Source organism: Polypterus senegalus, chromosome 12 (genome assembly GCF_016835505.1).
Source record: "Polypterus senegalus isolate Bchr_013 chromosome 12, ASM1683550v1, whole genome shotgun sequence".
Classification (NCBI taxonomy): Eukaryota; Metazoa; Chordata; class Cladistia; order Polypteriformes; family Polypteridae; genus Polypterus; species Polypterus senegalus.
In genome coordinates, this window is record NC_053165.1 from 39,660,294 (window position 1) to 39,679,079 (window position 18,786).

General features: G+C 41.6%; 1 protein-coding gene across 3 annotated transcripts in view; it reads left to right on the forward strand.

Moving 5' to 3' along the window:
* Window positions 1-256: 256 nt before the first annotated feature.
* cfap92 (cilia and flagella associated protein 92 (putative)) overlaps window positions 257-18,786 on the forward strand; it is a 38,354-nt gene continuing 19,824 nt past the window's right edge. For 2 of the 3 annotated variants that reach the window (XM_039770920.1, XM_039770922.1), the window contains exons 1-11: window positions 257-398; window positions 722-1,068; window positions 4,583-4,770; window positions 6,533-6,752; window positions 7,683-7,775; window positions 11,360-11,444; window positions 12,540-12,622; window positions 12,731-12,865; window positions 13,999-14,180; window positions 14,761-15,656; window positions 15,851-16,045. In XM_039770920.1, the coding sequence (XP_039626854.1) occupies window positions 801-1,068; window positions 4,583-4,770; window positions 6,533-6,752; window positions 7,683-7,775; window positions 11,360-11,444; window positions 12,540-12,622; window positions 12,731-12,865; window positions 13,999-14,180; window positions 14,761-15,656; window positions 15,851-16,045 (2,345 nt within the window). In that variant the 5' untranslated portion in view covers window positions 257-398; window positions 722-800. The remainder of the gene's footprint in view (window positions 399-721; window positions 1,069-4,582; window positions 4,771-6,532; window positions 6,753-7,682; window positions 7,776-11,359; window positions 11,445-12,539; window positions 12,623-12,730; window positions 12,866-13,998; window positions 14,181-14,760; window positions 15,657-15,850; window positions 16,046-18,786) is intronic. The other variant, XM_039770921.1, reaches the window with a different exon arrangement.

Below are 18,786 nucleotides of genomic sequence, written 5' to 3' on the forward strand. Positions count from 1 at the left end.
TGGTTTAGTAGACGTGACGCCAGCTCCACTCAAATTCCCCCGAGATTCATGCTGGTGGGCCGTTCCACGTGGCCTAAACTTGAAGGCACGGTTGTCAAGTCCATTCGGGCGTCTCGACAGTCACACACATTGATGACAGATGAGGTCCAATACGGTATTGCCGAGCTGCTGTGACGACAGCGAGTCGTGATTGTTCGGCGGCAGCTCTCAGCCGTGCACACCACTGCGTGCCCAGAGGCGGAGGAGCGCTGTTGGCATGGCAACGCCGGGCCCAACAAAGTAACCTGCAGTCAAAGTGCGGCGCCGGACAGAGGCTGGTGGTGCCAGAGTTGAGCACGCTGCAAGCCGACGGAGCACTTCTGCGGTGGGCACGAGCCACCAGGCAAGCTGACAAACAGGTAGGTGAACCTGATGGGGACGCAGTCCAGTGAACTGAAAGAAACCGACCCTAAACTTCTTTGCCCCCGCGTCACTTGTCCTTCAGGCTGTAGGGGGCATGAGTGGGAGCCGCCTACTAGCATTCACTGGGACACGAGCAAATGTCTGAATGCGTGTGAGCGAGTCTAGGCTGGGGGTGTTTGTATTTTGAAATTGTAACTAGTTGACCGGTTTGACAGCTTGGAGGATTGATTCCCATTTCAGTGTGGATGAAAGCAGGCTAATTTATATTACTTTGTGAATGCCTGTGTGGGGTTTTCAAATACTATTGTTTGTTTTTCAGGAAAAAAATAGTAAATGCTTCGTTTTCCAATCCTGTCTTCGTTGTTTCATTGATGTTGGTGCAAATTTGACTGCAGAAAATGGAACCCCAAAGCCCGTCATTCCCTCGGCAGCTCAAAGACAATGATTTTGGTCAGTCACCAACTACTTTTGACAGTAGCATTGCCACTGATGATGGAAGAAGAGACACTGAACAAGGTGTGGTCGCATCTGGAAGTTGCAGAGAGGAGAACCGAGGTGACCCTTTGAAGACCCGGGTCTTTGTGAACAGTCCAGGAAGTTTGGAATCTGCAGGCTCCTATCATTTTGTTACATTCACAGTAAATATAACTCTTGCTATACCCGGAGGTATGCCTTACCCAAAGCTGAAATTAAGTTGCTCAACTACTTGACAGTTTGCAGGTTTTTAATTTTTTTCACAGAAAAATGTAGCCTGAGTCATGTCTCTAAACTGTGTGTCAGATGAAAATGGTAGGTTCTGGATTATTGTGCATAATAGAATAGATAATGGACGAAGGCTTGAGCAAGGATCATCTGCCTCTGTTCCTGGTGGTGTAACCAGAGAGTACTTAATGCCCTTGTATGAGTTATTTAATTACTGTATAATGAATTTGTTTTTCCTCATTATTGCAGTCCTAAAATATCTGAATGAGCATGTTTAACTAAAATGTAGTCAATACTCATCTATAATAATAATACATTTTTCTTTGATGGCACCATTTATGGCACTCAATGACATATTATGGCAAAGAACCTATTTGTATCACTGTCTCATCCATCTGCCTATCTATCTTCTAACCTGCTTATCGAGTTCAGTACCTACAAGACTGTCTTTGGGAGTAAGCAGTGCTTGAAGTGGGCTGGTACCTCTTCCAAGTTCCACATAGAGTACTGGCACTTCTTCAGCAATCTCCACAGGGGACTCCCCCCAAGCACATATTTCCATTGACTGTCATTTTATCGAAGTGACACAATGTTGTAAGTATTACTGAACCAGCATGTTTTTTTAGCGTACTAGTCCGTACCAGCGTCTCTTCAGAAATCTTCATAGTGAACCCCCCAACTATTAATGTCACTGTGGTGCTATAAACCGAGTACTGCCAGTAATTTGGTTCCACTTCAAGTACTAGGAATAAGGTAGGACCAACCCTGAACAAGGTGCCAGTCAGATTTTCACACATCCACAGACATTCTCTTACAATGGGCCAATTGAGCTGTCAATATACAGTTTATTTCCAAACTATATGATTAAATTCGAAACATGAAATAAAAAAGTCAAATTCAATAGACAACATAAAAAAAACACATGCAGAACTTACATAGAAATTTGCTGTCTATATTTACATTTCTAGGTACATTTTAAAATGGGGCTCTTCTTGATAATATTGATCTGAATAAATTGCTGATGATCATGAATTTCCAGATTTACAGTATGAAAATTATGAGATCCTACTGTCTCTGGTGATTGTTCTTATGTTCCATTAGCCACTGAAGTGGCAGTAATACCACCATTAGATACAGAAAAGACTGTGGCAATGGAGTAAGATCTGAAATATCATCCTGCAAACTGGCCTCTTGTTGACTGATTAGCAATGTGAAGGAGCACTGCTCCTCTGTAGGGTTTGGTTGTAATGTTCATCTGGGTCACTGTTTAAGCAAAGCAAAAACTTAGGAAAGCAAACATGACAAAGGGAATTGAAAAGAAACTATAAAAGACCAAACAGAGAGAGTAACACCCAAGTCACTGCATGTAGTACCAATGTTACTCACATGTTACAGTAAGTTGGTTAGGCTACAGAATGAAAGCTGAATCATGAGAGCTAACTGGACATCCTGTTTCTTTAATGAAACAATCCTAAGAGCATCAATTGTTTTAAGCGGCCTCTGGATAATTTGGTATCCTGGAAGCTGGCCTGAAGCATTCCGTCATTGCTTGGTGGGAGTGGGAGTGCACTGTTTACAACATTTATTTGGCGAATGTCACGCTGTTTTAATTAAAAGCCGCATTTGGCCTCTGGTTATATAAAACTGAAACAAATAAATAAATAGCAACAATTGCAAAGGATGCAATGTTTAAGCTTGGGATTTCCAGGTCTTGATGTTTATGACTCTGCTCTTGTGTTTTTTTTAAGGAGACTGTATCTCAGCATCCTGGATTTGAGGAGCTGTTGGTAATTGCAGTGCAGATGGACATCTTTAGCAGTTAGATCTTCTTTGTAGATATTAGGGTGTATACTCTAAACAGGAGTATCCTATTTGTCTCGCATTTCCTAACTTCTTCTGCAACCCAGATGTTCCCTAATGCTGAAAGAATCTCTTACCTGTTGTCAGCCAACAACCAAACTTTTTAACCATCTTGACAAATGTCATTAGATTAGATTGATTATTTTAATATTTTATTTTATATAGCATCATTCAGTGACAATTCTGTAAAAAAGCTATTGGCAAAGTGAACAGGGCTAGTATAATGGTATAAAGCTGGGGTGCCCAATACGTCAATTGCGATCGACTGGTAGATCGGAAAGGGAGTGCAGGTAGATAGACTAACATTTAAAGAAAACATTTTTTGACTGCAACACAATCTATCCTCCCTATGGCATTTGCCACTTGAATGACATACAGGGCGGCCAGTCTGAGATCTCTTTTCTTCTAAAACACTGGTCATCCCGCTCGAGCTCCTGCAAAACTCCGGCTATCTAAGTGATCTAGTTAGCCTTCCAATTTATATCAACTAAAGAAGGGATTTTTAAAAAAAAAAATGTTGGTTATGGGCTGGATGTGGAATTGGAAGAGGATTTTTTTTCTCTCACAATGTCACAATCGAAGTGCGTTTGTCTGATCTGTCAATCTATCATTGCTATTCCAAAGAAGGAAAATGTGGAAAGACACTTTCGAACTGTTCATAAAAACTACGAAACTGACTTGCTTCCGAAAAGCGATCTGAGAAAGAGAAAGGAGAGGGAACTAAAATCACAGTTAATCGGACAGCCGTCATTTTTCACTCGACTTAATTCAAAAGCAAAGGCAGACACACTGAAGCATCATTCCGGGTGAGTCACTCGATCATTAAGCATAAGAAGTCCTTCCAAGATGGAGAGATGAGGCAGATGGTTAGAGAGAAATTCCTGCTGAGATTTAAAGACCCCTGGCCGGAGAAAAAGGAGTTTCTCCTTGTTATTAAACGTGCAGAATATAAGCTTAATAACGATCAATGGCTGCTATCTTGGCATTTTATTTTCTGATCTGACCAACATGTTGAATGAGCTTAATTTACAGCTGCCCACCTCTGATACTCAGAGTGTGTATACATATATAAATTTATATATATATATATATATATATATATATATACACTGTATATAGCATTTTTAATGTAGGTAGATCATTTTGACCTGGTCATTTTAAAAGTAGCTCACAAGCCGAAAATGTGTGGACACCCCTGGTATAAAGCAACACCAAATATGAGTGACGGCTCTTCTTCATGTGGCACCTTTAGTCTGCATCTGTTGTGGATGACAAGAACTGAATTCTTCTAGTATTACTCTTTCTCTCATTACATTTTTTCATATCTCCGATTCACTATTTTCACAGCACATTTCTATGTTTTCTCACGCTGAATGGAGTCTGACTGTGGCAGTTGAGCTTTTATTCTGTTTAGAAACTCTGTAAATGAAAGTTAACTGTTATAATGTTGTTAAATTCTTGTACAGTAACTTCACTCAATTCAATATATATTTAAGTGGAGTTCAGTTTGATGGAATTTGCTTCATCATTGCCCTACAAAGCAACTCCATGTCATACTTTAGTGGCTTAACTGTGAATGAGCACCTGAATGTGCATCTGAACTTATGTCTCTTTTTAGAGGAACGGGACAATTCAAATCTTGCAGCAGGAAAAGGAAAAAACAAAAAAGGCATAATTGATGCCCCAAAACCTCAAAGTTTCTACCACATTGAGTTTTGCCTTTTTCCAGAACATTCTGAGACAAGCAAGGTGGATGTAGTAATGTTTGGACCAGCAGCAAAAGTCTACATGGATAGTGAAGCAAAGGTCAGTGGGTTTTGACATTTACCTTGCAGGTGTCTTTTTGTGTATCCGAATGAATCAATCTTTTGCTCTGCAGATTACACTTATTGTTTGTAGTGTCTTTGATCATGCCAGTGTGTCCAAGTGCTTTACTTAATGGCCACCATTGCTGCTCAATGTAGCACTATTTGTAGAGTCAGCTGTGCTTTTCCAGGCCACTGAAAGGTTTCCTTGAGGTTATTGATATATAATGACTGGGATGAAGCCGAGTAAAAGCATATGACATGTAAAATGCCTTACATGGGAATATCTGACCAGGGCAGCGTGGGTTTGTGCACAACATGTTAGGAGGTATGATGGTAATATCTCATTTCATTAGTGAGTGGCAGCTCAGATATGTGGCGTCTGAGACAATTGCAGGCTGAAAAGAAGAAAAAAAAGTATCAAGGGGCTTTTGCTATCTCTCTGTTTGCCTGCTGGAAAGATCAAAATTGTGTCATACAAACGAACAGCTGATCAAGGCAATGCTAAAACACACCATGGACTAGGCTATATGGAGGAGCTATATGTTAGGTTATATACTACGATGTTTAGAGTATAAGTGTAAGGAGGTTATGCTGAAGCTTTATAACACACTAGTTAGACCTCATCTGGAGTACTGTGTGCAGTTTTAGCAGCGATAGAAAAAGTCCAGAGAAGAGCGACTAGGCCGATTCCAAGACTACAGGGGATGAATTATGAGGAAAGATTAAAAGAGCTGAGCCTTTTTGGTTTTAAAAAGAGATTAAGAGACACGGTTAAACTGTTCAAATTATGAATGGAATTACTGCAGTCTATGAAGACTCTTACTTTAAAATGAGTTAATCAAGAACACGGGGATACGGCTGGAAACCTATTAAGGTTAAATTTTGCATGAAATAAGTTACCAAGTAGTATAGTAGACAGTGGGACTTTTGGGACTTTCAAAATAAGACTTAAGATTAAATAAGATTTTATTTTGGAATAATTCAGTGTATAGCACTGGCATGCTTTGCTGGGCTGAATGGCCTGTTCTTAGGTAAAAGAGAGAACAGATGGCGGTGGATGAACAAATGTCATCCACAAACAGTGACATCCGAAGCTACATCATTGAAGGCAGATGCCATGGCAAAAATCATAAACTATCCTGCAATTCTTTGGAAAGAGTCAGTAAAACAAACGGCTTTAAGGAGACTTCACTGGTGGCTGCAACATTCATTGCAGTTTCTTCACAGCCTGTCTCAGCAACTATGGATAAGATGCCCGCCTATTACTTCAGTCATCCCACACCATCTTAGAATGACCAGTTAAATTGTGCATGTCTTTGGATTGTGGGAGAACACAGAAATATGGATGTACATTGGGAAAATAAAGAAACGCCACACAAGCTAGGAATTGGAGTAATTAAATGAATACAACTGCAATTCTAAAAAAATGCTACTGTTTAAAAATGATGTAAGCAAATCTCAGAAAAATGACATGACAAGGGCCTTATTAGAGGCATTAATGGTAGGAGAAAGAGTGAAAAGATAACAACTACTTTTGTAAAACCTGTACAATGAGTCACAGAGTTGGTCAGTTTCATCTCTTTGGGAAGACCATTCCCATGAACTGTAGGCAAGATTGTCAGTACTCTGGAAGTCCAATGAGATTGCCTGAGACTATTGCGTAAATTAAGGGGGTTACATGGAAGCCTTTTTATGTCGGCTGTGCTGTCTGTGGAGGCATTCAGACTGTAATAATATCTTTATTGGCCCATTTTGTTTAGGTAATCTATCCATGGTATGAGGGCAATCAAACATGGCTTACCTGGAGTCACAGTTTTGATCGTAAAGTCAATAGAAACTTCATTCTAAAACTGACTTCTCACAAAATAACCTTTAGAGTCTGGGACCTAAAGGAGAAGCTCTCGGGAAGGGCAAAGAGTGATAGGCCTAAAACCTTCCGACTGCCACAGTTGAAAAGTGAAGATGATCCAGAAAGTGCTGGTGAGTGATCTTCTGCAATTCGTTATTATGAGATTTGGTGACCTTGTCCTGCTTTACTACCATCTCTTCTCATTTATGTGAGCTCCTCTGAAGGAGTCTGCCAAATCACCAATCTGATGCTGTAGTTTGTGCCTTGATAAGTGAAGCTCACCCGTCACTTGTGTTCTGGCTTCAAACTGATGACATTTAATAGGAGAAAAGATGGTTTCTATTGTCGTTATTGTCGCATGTACAGAGTACAGTGAAATGTGTACGTTCATGTTCTATTAAATATGCAACATGTTCCACCTTCTGGCATCAGGTTTTCTGATAAGTTAGTTATATTCACTAATCCTATGTCTTGCTTACCTGACAAATCTCAGAACACATTTGTCAGAATGCTAACAAAGCCTACTTATCTCAGCAAAACTACATTTGTGTAATAGGGTAGATTATGCTGATTCATTTGAAGGGTGAATATGAAAATTAAGTACCCTATCCAGCTGATTCCACTTCTTTACATTAATGCAAACATTTTTTCCATTTATTTTTTTTTCATAAAGTAAACTGCTTCTTTTGTAACAAGTTATATTGTGATCTTTCCGCTCTCGGACAACGTGCTGCAGTGAAGTCATAATGACATGTTTATCAATTTAAGGACCAGACAATGCTGCAGAGTAGCTGGTGCTGCCTGGAGACAGTTGCCAGCACTCTAGTTTACAAGCCTTCAGCTCTGTTCTGTCTTCTGGAAGATGACACCTGGTCATCCCGTTGTTTTGGGTGAATGCTGACATAAGACAGGATTAAAAAAGCATATAACGCCATACGTAGAGCACTATTTTGGACTCGGTGAAACATGCTGCCTTCAGTCAGATTGCCTTTTTTTCAGGATTTCTCAGCTTTTAAAATCCAGATTCATTGCAACTATGTAACCCTCCATTCCTTTGTTAGGTTTTATGATACAGCAACAAAGAAATTGGTATGAAAAGTCTCAGCCTAAAGCAAGCTTTGTGGACTGGAAACAAAAGGGCATCTCAGTATCAGGTGAGGAACCTTGGGTGGGCAGTGGGCTGATCAGTCTAAAAGGAGAGAACATGAGATATCAGGCAATGATTCGCACAAAACTTAACATGTCTCAATCTTCTGCTTCATTTGAGTTGCATCTAGTGCTTCACTAGTTGATAGGCCTGCCATCTATTTGAAAGGGATACCACTTACAAGGCAAGTTTTATTTTCTGAATAGCGTTCATCACTGAGTGCAGGCACATAGCACTGTGAGCAAGTGTAGATTAAAATAATTGTTAAATACTGAACTGATACAGATATAAATACAGATTTGTTAAAACACACAGAGAACATGGAAAAACTGATTAAACATAAATGGTAACCAACAATAACTATCCATTAATAAATTGATGAACTAAGGCCAATTGACAGTGAACAAGATTAAATTGTAAAAGAGAAAGTCAAAAATAAAGTCACAGTCCTGGAGACGTTGGTGAACTGGCCACCTTCCCCCTCTGGGTTTTTAAAAGTGGAGTCTGTGCTTGCTGTCTGACCTGATGAGAGAATCTATTGGGACAAAATAAGAACACAAACTGAAGGTCAAGATTTGGGGAATTGCCTCATATAATGTTTGGTGGATCTGATGCTCTTAAATCACAGTCAAAGTAATGAAAATTTAAATATTTCATCGTGATTTAAGAGCATCAGATCCACCAAACATTATACAGGACAATTCCCCAACTCCACTAGCTGCTTGTGTTCTTATTTTTTCACAGATTTTTTTTCTTTATATATATAAAATATATAAATATGTGTGTGTGTTGTGGTAAACCGGGGCCTATAGACAGGCAAAGAGATGTCCAAGCACATGCTTTTATTTTCCTTTTCTGTCATGGGAAATGCCTTCTCCATTTCCCACAAGTACAACACAACAGTCCATAGCAATACTGCTCAGTCCCTCTTCTCTGTCTCTTTCTTCTTCATTTCTCTCTTTTTTTTTTTTTTCTCTGCCGCCTCCATTCCTCTCCCAGCAAGCTTTGTCATCCACCTGCCGACTCTGGCTCTCCGAACGGAGTGAAGTGGCCTCTTTTATAGTGCACCTGGAAGTGCTTCAAGTGTTCTCCGATCCTCATCTGGTAGCACTTCTGGGTGTGGCGGAAGTGCTGCATGGGCACCCAAATGTGCTGCAGGTGCACCCGGATCCTCTTCTGGCAGCACTTCCGAGTGTGGCACAAGTGCTGCAGTCCCGGGCTCTGGAACTGTCCAGGTGTCCCCTGGTGGTGGCCATGGGCCCCAGCAGGTTTGAGCTTCTAAGCTCCAAACCCATGGCCGGGGTTTGCCCTCTCATGTTCCCGATATTGTCCCAAATATGTCATGCCCCCAGTCCTTCCATCACAGGGGTGTACTGGCTGGAAAATGGCCCCGGTTGTCCACCACACTATCCATTCATAAATTTTGCATATGCAGGAGAGCAGCCTGGCAGTAGAGGAGTAGTGAACACCAAGTGTCACCTCCAGATGCCTAGAAGAGAAATAGAATAGAGGAGTGTTGGTAACAGTTTAGAAATGTCGTATTACTTATATTTCTGTACAAATGACTAACAGACAGAACTGCAGTATACATAGATAACAGAAATTGTATAATTCAACAAACTCTTAATGCAACATGAAACATAATTAGCTTTCAAATTATTACGTTTTACTATTTTTTAATATGGTTAATGACTCACTGTAATGTAAAATAGTTAGTTCTACTATGCATATGTAATAATTCCCATGTAAATAACAACCTGTTTAAATTGTACATCCGTATCCTCATACGCGAGCGGCAGAACTGCATCGTGGTTTGCACGTAGCACCGGCCCGGGAGTTGGTGAGCGAAGCGAGCAAAGGGCAAAGCCCCCTAGTATATATGATAATAATGAGCGCACAACATTACTGTCCTTCCACACTACAGTCCAGTCTGTGTAGGGTACAACAGAGAAACCAGATCTCTTAGACGTAAACATAGGATATTGACATGCATGAAGGCATAACATGTGGACATTTTTAATATACCCCTCACGTGAGTTGAGCTTAAAATTCTAAATTCTATTTTTTTTGGTTTGTGCTTACTACAGCAAAGCCTAAACAAGATAAATTGGGATAGGTTCTTAAGTTTTAAAGGTGTTTTACATATAATGGGTTCAGATGCGGAAGGACCTGTTTTACTCATTTGCTGAAATTTTATGAGGAAGGAACAAAAGCATTCTGTGTGTACTGTACATGAATACAAAATTGGTTCAAGTACAGGAACCAAGGGGTTATAGTGAGGGGCCATTTTCAGAACTTGGTGATGTTAAACATGGTGTCCCTCCGGGATCAGTGCTGGGGTCACTTTTAATACACGTAAACCATCTAGATAAGAATTTAAACAACAGAGTGGTATATTTTGCAGATGATGCTGAGCTACAAATAACATAATGTAGAATCTGCTAAATTGCTGCATGGAGTACAAGTCAAGGGAGGCTACGGTTAAGTTACATAACGCAGTAGTGATGCCTCACCTTACAGTAATGTGCACAATTTTGGTTTCCATATTGCATAAAGGACTTGGCAGCACTAGAAAAAGTCAAGAGGAGAGCCACCTGGCTGGTTCTAGGATGAGCTATGAAGAGAGATTTGATGGAAAAGTTGAACCTTTTCAGTTTAAGCAAATGGAGATTAAGACATCAAACAACTGAAATGTTAAAAAACTGCGATGGACATTCATACAGTGGATGCCACCTGTTACTTTAAATTGAACACTTCAACAAGAACACTGGGACACAGATGGAAACCTAAGAACATATTTCCCACAAATTATTATACTGTTTTTATGTACACAGAACTATAGACACATGGAATAAAATACCAAGTAGTGTTGAGAACAGCAGAATTTTAGAAACCTTTGAATCTTGACTTCTGGGTGAACAGGATGGACAGAATTGTTGGGCTGAATGGCTTGTTCTTGTTCTAATGTGTTTCCATTAAAATGATATCACCTTTTGTTTAAGTTGAATGCAAACATTGTCTAAAGTAGATTTTTTTTATCTTTTTCTTATCTCAATGCAGTAAACTACAAAAGTAAAACAAAGTGTCCCTCATTTAAACATTGCCCTTGCAGAATATCCATCCATTATCCAACCCACTATATCCTAACTACAGGGTCATGGGTGTCTGCTGGAGCCAATCCCAGCCAACACAGGGCACAAGGCAGGAAACAAACCCTGGGCAGGGTGGCAGCCCACCGCAGGGCGCGCACACACACACCAAGCACACACTAGGGACAAATTAGGATCACCAATGCACCTAACCTGCATGTCTTTGGACAGACACAGGGAGAACATGCAAACTCCACGCAGGAAGGACCCGGGAAGCGAACCCGGGTCTCCTAACTGCGAGGGAGCAGCGCTACCCACTGCACCACCGTGCTGCCCCCTTGCAGAACACAAGTGCTATAAGTGAATCGTAATTCTGGAAAGCGAGATGCTTTTTCTGAAGTGACTGTTGCTCTGCCTTCTGCACTGATCATTCCTGCCTCTGACACATCCAGGCTGTGGGCTCTCTAGAGCTGTTACATTTGATGCATTTTCATTTTTTAAGCAGATGGTCCTCTGCGTTTGGAGAAAGTGATGTCTATGAGAGGGCAAGCCCTGACGTTGGAAGCAGATGACGTTTTGCCTCAGAAGTAAGGAATTTGCAGTGTTAACATAATGGGTTCCATCTGTTTAGCTCCAAATCTGCTTGGATTCTACTTGCTTTTAAGGGCCATTTCACTCTGATACCTCCCTCCATAGCACTTCCAGATGCTGCCTCTACTCTGGCCTTCTCCAAAATGAGTTGTGCCATCTGTAGCCTAAACTAAAAGGCATGCCTGTAATGAGTGACAGGCCAAGACATGTGTGATGTGAGCGTGCTCCTCCTCTTGGACATTTAAGTTTGAACACCCAGGTCTCAAACTCAGTCCAAGTCACTTGTTGCCATAAAGGCTCTGACAACTTTATATCAGAATCTTATGGAGTTCATTAATTGTTGAATCCCTGCCTTTACAGTATATGAAACAAGCTCCAATTTCCACTTGCATTAGGGCTGGAATCTTGACAATGCCACTACTTGTGTGAAGTTGGCACAATCTCACTGTATCTTTGCAGGTTTTGTTCCTGGCTACTTCAGTTTTTCTTCCATAGTCCAAATGTCTGAAGGTTTATTTGATTGGTGACACTAAACTTGAGCCATGTGTATGTATGTGCCTTCTGATGGACTGGTGTCTTGTCAAGGTTTAGGAGCTAAGTATATACAACATCCAGCTTACAAGTACATTTTGAAGTCCTTATTGCTATTGTAGATTGACCAGGTACAACACCAGGGAGACTTTCATTATAAGCTGAGCATGCATATGGAGCTGCAGACCATTTTAGGCTGCTACCCTTGTAATCATCAAGGAAGGGCAGCCTTTGCTTCAGATAAGCATCAGCCCAAGAAGCAGTCTGGCCTGCCTGGCCTTTCATCATGAGCTTCAGTCCAGCTCATAATTCATAACACCTGGCAGTATCCTGACAACTTGCCTTGAGGCTTGGCATCTTGCCAGGAAGTTGTATGCAGGCTGGCAAATCTCTACTGAGAGATGTTTTTTGTAGCGCTAGAGTACGTGATGAACTCTAGCCTAGTGTCCTGGACCTACTAGAGATTCGGGAACATCCCCTGAACTAAAGATAAATAATTCCTACACTGTAATCTTCAGTCTGTCATGTAATTTGTGTTTATGTGTGTTCTCTTTCATTAGCGGGGATCCAAGAATGAAGGCTTCTAAGCGGGATGCCATGACCGTAGATGGGTTGCAGCAGCCTGATTTGGTAATAGGAGCCGGTAAGGGGGGGGGTTTCCTTGATTCTACTTTCTGAGTACTGGAACTTGGTCTGTGAAAATGGGAAGCATGTGGAGCTTTTCTTCCTAACTTCTATGGTCCTTTTTCAGATGACAGACAGAACCGTGTGAGGGGAAAGAACCCAAGCAAGTCCAAACAAAAGCCAGAGGAACTGGGTGAGGCTGCTGAACTGGCCAGGAGGAATGGCACTGCAGTGGAAGTGGACCCCATACCTCTGCTGGCAGGTCAGAAACAATCTTGAGGGAATTTAGAGTGGAGATGAACTCCTGAATCCTAGTCCTCTGCTACTCCTTTGTCATTTCTGTTTCTATTATTTTTTTTTTCCACCTTTCCATCCTTTGAGTATTTGGTATTTGTTTATAAAGTTGACTTTTAAACAACTCTTATCATATACAGCTCCTTTTACAGCTGGCACCGCGGCAAAGCATGTCATAACACAAACCAGAGTGCGGTATATGATTTTGCTTTTCCACCATTGCAGATGTCCTAAAAAGTGACTTTGTCGATCTCTTGAGGTGCACTGCCGTTTCCTGCCCTGCCTGCCTGTCTTCTTCTGTTACTTTTAAGAGCCGCGACCCAACCACACCCCCACATACACGCACTTGCTCTCTCCATAAGCATGTCTTTGCCTCCTGGCGGCTCTGCACATCCTGCAGCAAATGGAAGCCAGATGCTGGGCTTGGACACCCCACCCACCTTTTGTAAGACGGTCTCCCAGTGCTAGTTTGAGAGGCGGCAGACTTTGATGTGGGCTGCTGTGGGGCTGGAAGGCCTCTTAATTGGCGGCAGCCTAGGCCCACGTTGAGGCTGTCTGCCTCGCCACACTCCTTTGATGCATTTGCATTAGCGGCCATGCTGGGTGACCCCTGGAGTCCTCATTAATTGGAGCCAGAAAAATGAAAATGTGTTCAGCATGTCAGAGAAGATGGTGATTAGAATAGTAAAGTTATTCTGGGTGTACCCTGCTTGGACAGCACCCTACAGTAAGGAAAACCTATGAGATGCAGAACGAGCAACTAACTCTATTCGATGTCTTCATTGCTTCAATAATTCTGAGCCAATCTCTTACCTTTCAAGCGCTTATATTGGAGCAATGCAGAAAGTATGTAAGGGATGTGAAATGTGCTTGTAGAAAGGTGCTATAAAAAACGAGCCTTGCAGGTTAAGAACCTAAGAAATTTAACACCGTACAGGAGAATAGTGCATCCATCAAGCTAATTTACATACCTAAAAATTTACTTATTCCAATAAACATTACTTTTTAAAAGTTAAGATTTCAACTTCAAGTGCAGCACATCCTGCACAGTGCAGACCATGCATGGCAGTCACGGTAACTGTTTGCCTCTGTGAAATGCAGGAGAGCTCTCTGTGACGGACCGTTTGAGCCCAACACCGTTTGTCCTTGATGGCTACTTCACCATTTCTTTAGACCAGCCACTTTTCTCTGAGGAGCTCAAACAGGATCTGAAACCCCTTGTCATCCGAATTGAATCTGCCACAGGTCTCCCAGCATCTCCCATTCCCATTCACCATCTCCAGGTAAGTGTTGCAAGCAGCACCAGGTAGTATGGTGGGGAGGAGTAGGACTTTAGAGACCGTCAGATTTCAACTAGATGTTATTTTGGATAATCTAGGTGAATAGCATGGACAAGCTTGCTGGGTTGAATGGTCTGTTCTCCTCACAATTTTTATAAAGTTCTAATGTTCCTGCATACCTGGTGAAAGCAATTATTGCTATGGGCATTTTATTGGGTGCTGCAGTTAGAGACAAGTGCCATCATCTTTTAGACATGGACTCTGTTGTCCTCTTCTTTGAATTTTCATCACAGGCACACTGGACAGTTTAACTCAATCCAGTTTACAGCACCTGGTGCCATGAAGGATACCTGCTTATCTGGGACCAGTGCCCTGTATGATTGATATGTTTTGAAAAAATGAGGGCAGTGGGCTGGCTGTGATGAAAATACCTGGTTGCAAATGGCTTGGAACAGGGCAGAAGGGAAAATGACAGACTAAAGGTGTCCTCATTCAATGAGCCACAGGCTAAATATCAGCTTACATGCCGAGCTTCCGGATAAGTGTTCCCTCAGTCTCTTAATTTATTTTTATTTGTTTGCAGCAATTGTGTTTGCCTGTGTATTGTCACTACAAGATACTCCACTTGGCTGACCACTGCACCAGGGGACGTGATCATGGGACGCATGTTTACTTCCGAGATATCAATGTAGCTCTCACTGGCCTCCTGAGTGTAGTCGAGTTTCAAGAGTACCTGACTGGAAAGGGACTTGAAATTGAGGTTCACGATCGAGACAGAAGGGTCACCAAATTGAAGAGAAAGCCAGCTCTATTTGGCACCGAACCTGAGGACCTGAAGTTAAGTAACGCTGGGCTTGTGTGCAGCAAGGACACAATCCATAATCCCTTTACCAATAAAGACAAAGTGTTTGACCCATATGGTGTTGCATTGATTGACCTTTCTGATTTGCTGCGTGGTGAGAGGATCATAAATGTGTCTGTGCCAATTCTATCATCTCCGCCTCCTGATCCCACTGGCTGCCAGGCCTCAGGATGGGATAGAAGAATTGCTGGACATGCAGGCTCTGTAGATGGCCCTCAGGATCCTCCTTTACCTGCTGGACATTATGTGGATTCATGTTCACAGCTAAAAGTTAGCATCGAAATAGCCTGTCCACTGACTCAAGCATCCTTGGCTGCTCCATTAGCAGCATCTGATTGGCTGTTTGGAAGAATGATCTGCATCTTGGCACCTGAGAATAATGTTTTGCTGAATAAAGTGATGTCTGAGGTCATGAAGATCAATGCTGTAGCCCTGAACCTGAACCTTCCTACCCATCTGTTAAATGCTGCTATTTCATCTCATAAGCTGAAAGATGACAGCCATGAGCTTGATATCATTACTGGCTTTCACGTGCATGATGGTGAGGTCCACCTCTTGGTTTTAGAGGGGCTACAGAAGAGAGGAATGCAGATTCTATGGAAAGCTTTTCCACCAAGGTATGGGGACAGTTGAGCAGCCCTTCTAAATATTATTGGAATCATTGCATTTCCCATGTGCCAATGACTACTGAGTTGCCTTTGTGTGATTGTGTGTGTATGCAGCTCAGTGGTGGCTTTTGTTCCTCATGGGGCAGATGGAAATGCTCCTAGAAATCAGCATGTCAACATCTTTTTTTTTTTTTATACTGCAGGTCTGAAATTCCTGAGTTGCATAGGTTGGATGTTTTCTACAACTCACAACTAAGCTTCCAGAAGCGTTTGTACACCAGCTTGGGTGTTGGCCTCTTCCATGTTCATCTCCACAAGCCTCTATCCGAGCTCACGAGGCAACCTCTCTTCTATGTCAGGGACATGGTTCCTCAGGCTTGCTTCCATGCTGTTTTAAGGTATGTCCTCGAGAATGTATAGCTTACTGTGGTGTGGTGTTTTACTGATGACCGCTTGATGGTGGCTCCGAGTGTGGTCAGGTGAATGTTGTCTTGACTGTATTGACTGTGAAAGTTGTCATTTCACATGACTCGGTGTATGAATTGGTCTGACAAGCGGTTACACTTTTGAAATTCAGTTTTTGTATTTTCCTTTTCGCCAATTAACAGCTGGCAATATCTGTCATTTAAAGAGCCCTTCGAAGTGCACTGTGTATCGAGACTAAAGCATGTGTGCTGCCTTTCTTCTTACCCCCTCTTTTGTGCCAATCAGCTGATAGAGAACAATATGGCCAGTTTCCCACTCTTCCAGTAACATGTTGGTTGCCATATTATGACTGCATTAAGATGTAGTGCTATAAACAAAAATGATATATATTTATATATGTGTGTGTCTTGAATTAGACTGTAGCCCCCTCTTCTTTAGAATCAGATGGATTCTAGGAGAGCCCTAATCGGAACTCTACTGCGCTGACAGAAGCTCTTCAACCACAACCACCCTGAGCCTAACGTCACCTTGGTCATTCAGAATTGCTTTGCCGCTTTCTTTGCTTCCAAGTCTCCAGAGGTGTCTATACAGTGGCCTGAATAGAACTCTGAGAGCATGAATATCATTTTGCTTGCTGAAAGTGGTTTTTGCAGACTTGGAGCAATACTGTTTATAATATTGTGAAAACACAAAATGGGCAAAGTCACCGTGTATAAGTGTCTAAGTGCTTGGATTACCCTAAGGCTATTCAATTTTATTTTCAGGCAGGTGTATGTATATCTCCATGTATTGTCCAAACATCATTTCATTACAGGATCATGGAGACTTAGGAGCAATTCCAGTAATAACCGTGCAGGAGCCAACCATAGATAGGATTCCCACTAATCTGCATGTCTTTAGGATATGAGAGGAAATTAGCCTTTAGAAAATGCCATGCAGACATGAGGAGAGGGTGGCATTTATAACCTTGGTCACCAACTGCTGCCCCACCATGCCAGGCTCCTGAAACTTGCAATGTGTTCTGCAAAATGTAATCCTTCATAGTTAAAATGACAAAGTGCCACTGTAACCCAAACAGCTGGTCATTACCCTATAAACATGACTTTTAAAAAACAAAGGCACTTATTTCTTTTATTTACTGAGACATTCATTGCCATTTTTAATTCTATGATGATTTTGACATTTTGAAATAGCCTAAGCAGACTCACAATTTCTCTTGGGGTTGTTAACTGAGATTACTTCTAATTGGGAAAATGACAAGTTAAATTTGAAAGTTAACCTTCGCACACAGGCAGTCGGGATAATAAAAGCCTTCATAATCAAAACTTCAATTTGTTGATGACATGGACAGTATGCTGTCCACCTTTTATTTCTGGGTTTCAGCCTTCCCATAAAGGTACATGTACACACGTGACCAATTTCATGATCACAGTTGGTGGTGTTGATTTCATGCAAAACAAATGTAATTTTCACATTGAGTTCTAACCTTTATTTGGGTCAGTGCACAATTTTTCATAGAATAGAGTGGACATTTCTAAATACAAAACAATTGACTGGACATTGCTAAATACAAGAACACAAAAATTGAATGTTCAAAACACACTGGGGCAAGAAATCAAAGAATGGTGGGGGATCAGTTGCTGTGATCAGGTGCTCCTTCAGCAGGACTCCACTGACTGCAGACATGTATTACATGGAGAAGCAATTCCAGCTCCACCTCGTCAAGAACCCATCAATCCAAACTTAAAGAAGTGATCAAAAATCTGACAGTGTGTCTGTTATCCATCCATCCATTATCCAACCTGCAATATCCCAACTGCAGGGTCACGGGGGGGTCTGCTGGTTGCCAATCCCAGCCAACACAGGGTGCAAGGCAGGAAACGAACCCCGTGCAGGGCGCCAGCCCACCACCGGCGTCTGTTATCTGATGGCTAAACAGGTGTGAAATGTGCAAAGGAGATGAAGAAAATTGTGGTTTGACTTTAAAATTCAAGAGTAATGTAGAAATGCCTTCTAGTGGACAAGATGTATCTAGTGTTGTGAAGAAACATTTTAAAGTTCTTTAGAGTAACTAGGAGACTTTGCCCCCTGCTTGCTTCGCTCGCCAATCCCTTGGCCAGCTCTACACGCTAGCCTCTTTGTGGTTATGCCACTCGTGTATGGGGATGTGAATGTACAATTTAAACAAGATTTTAATTTTCATGTGAAGGGTTGCATTTGCGTCCACGCCACGTATTACTACCCGTGACTGCATTTCATTTCTTTCTCTCTATTAAATAAAATGACTTTTTTGAATGTTTGGCTCTGAGATTTGTTAATTGTCTTTGCAAAAGCTATTCTAACGGGAAACTGTTAACATTTTAATATGAATGGCATATCAAGATCTCCTTTGTTGCCTTATGTTATCTGCGAAAGATGTACTACATTACCTTTCTTGGATACATCCTTCTTTCTACGGTAATTTGTGTGGTGGAAGACCGGACTGTGTTAACGGTTGTAGATATTCTTCATGATATTGTAAGTTGTTGTTTTCATCTTCTGCACGATCACCACCAACTGTTTCAGCATAGTCTATTGATGCACATTTAACCAATTTGCTGTGTAACCGATCAATATTTTTGCAGTAAATTCATTTGACTTCTTTGTATCTCAGTGCTGGGATTGCTCGTCTTCTGTTGATAACCCTTCGTGAAATTCTTCAATAAGATTTAGA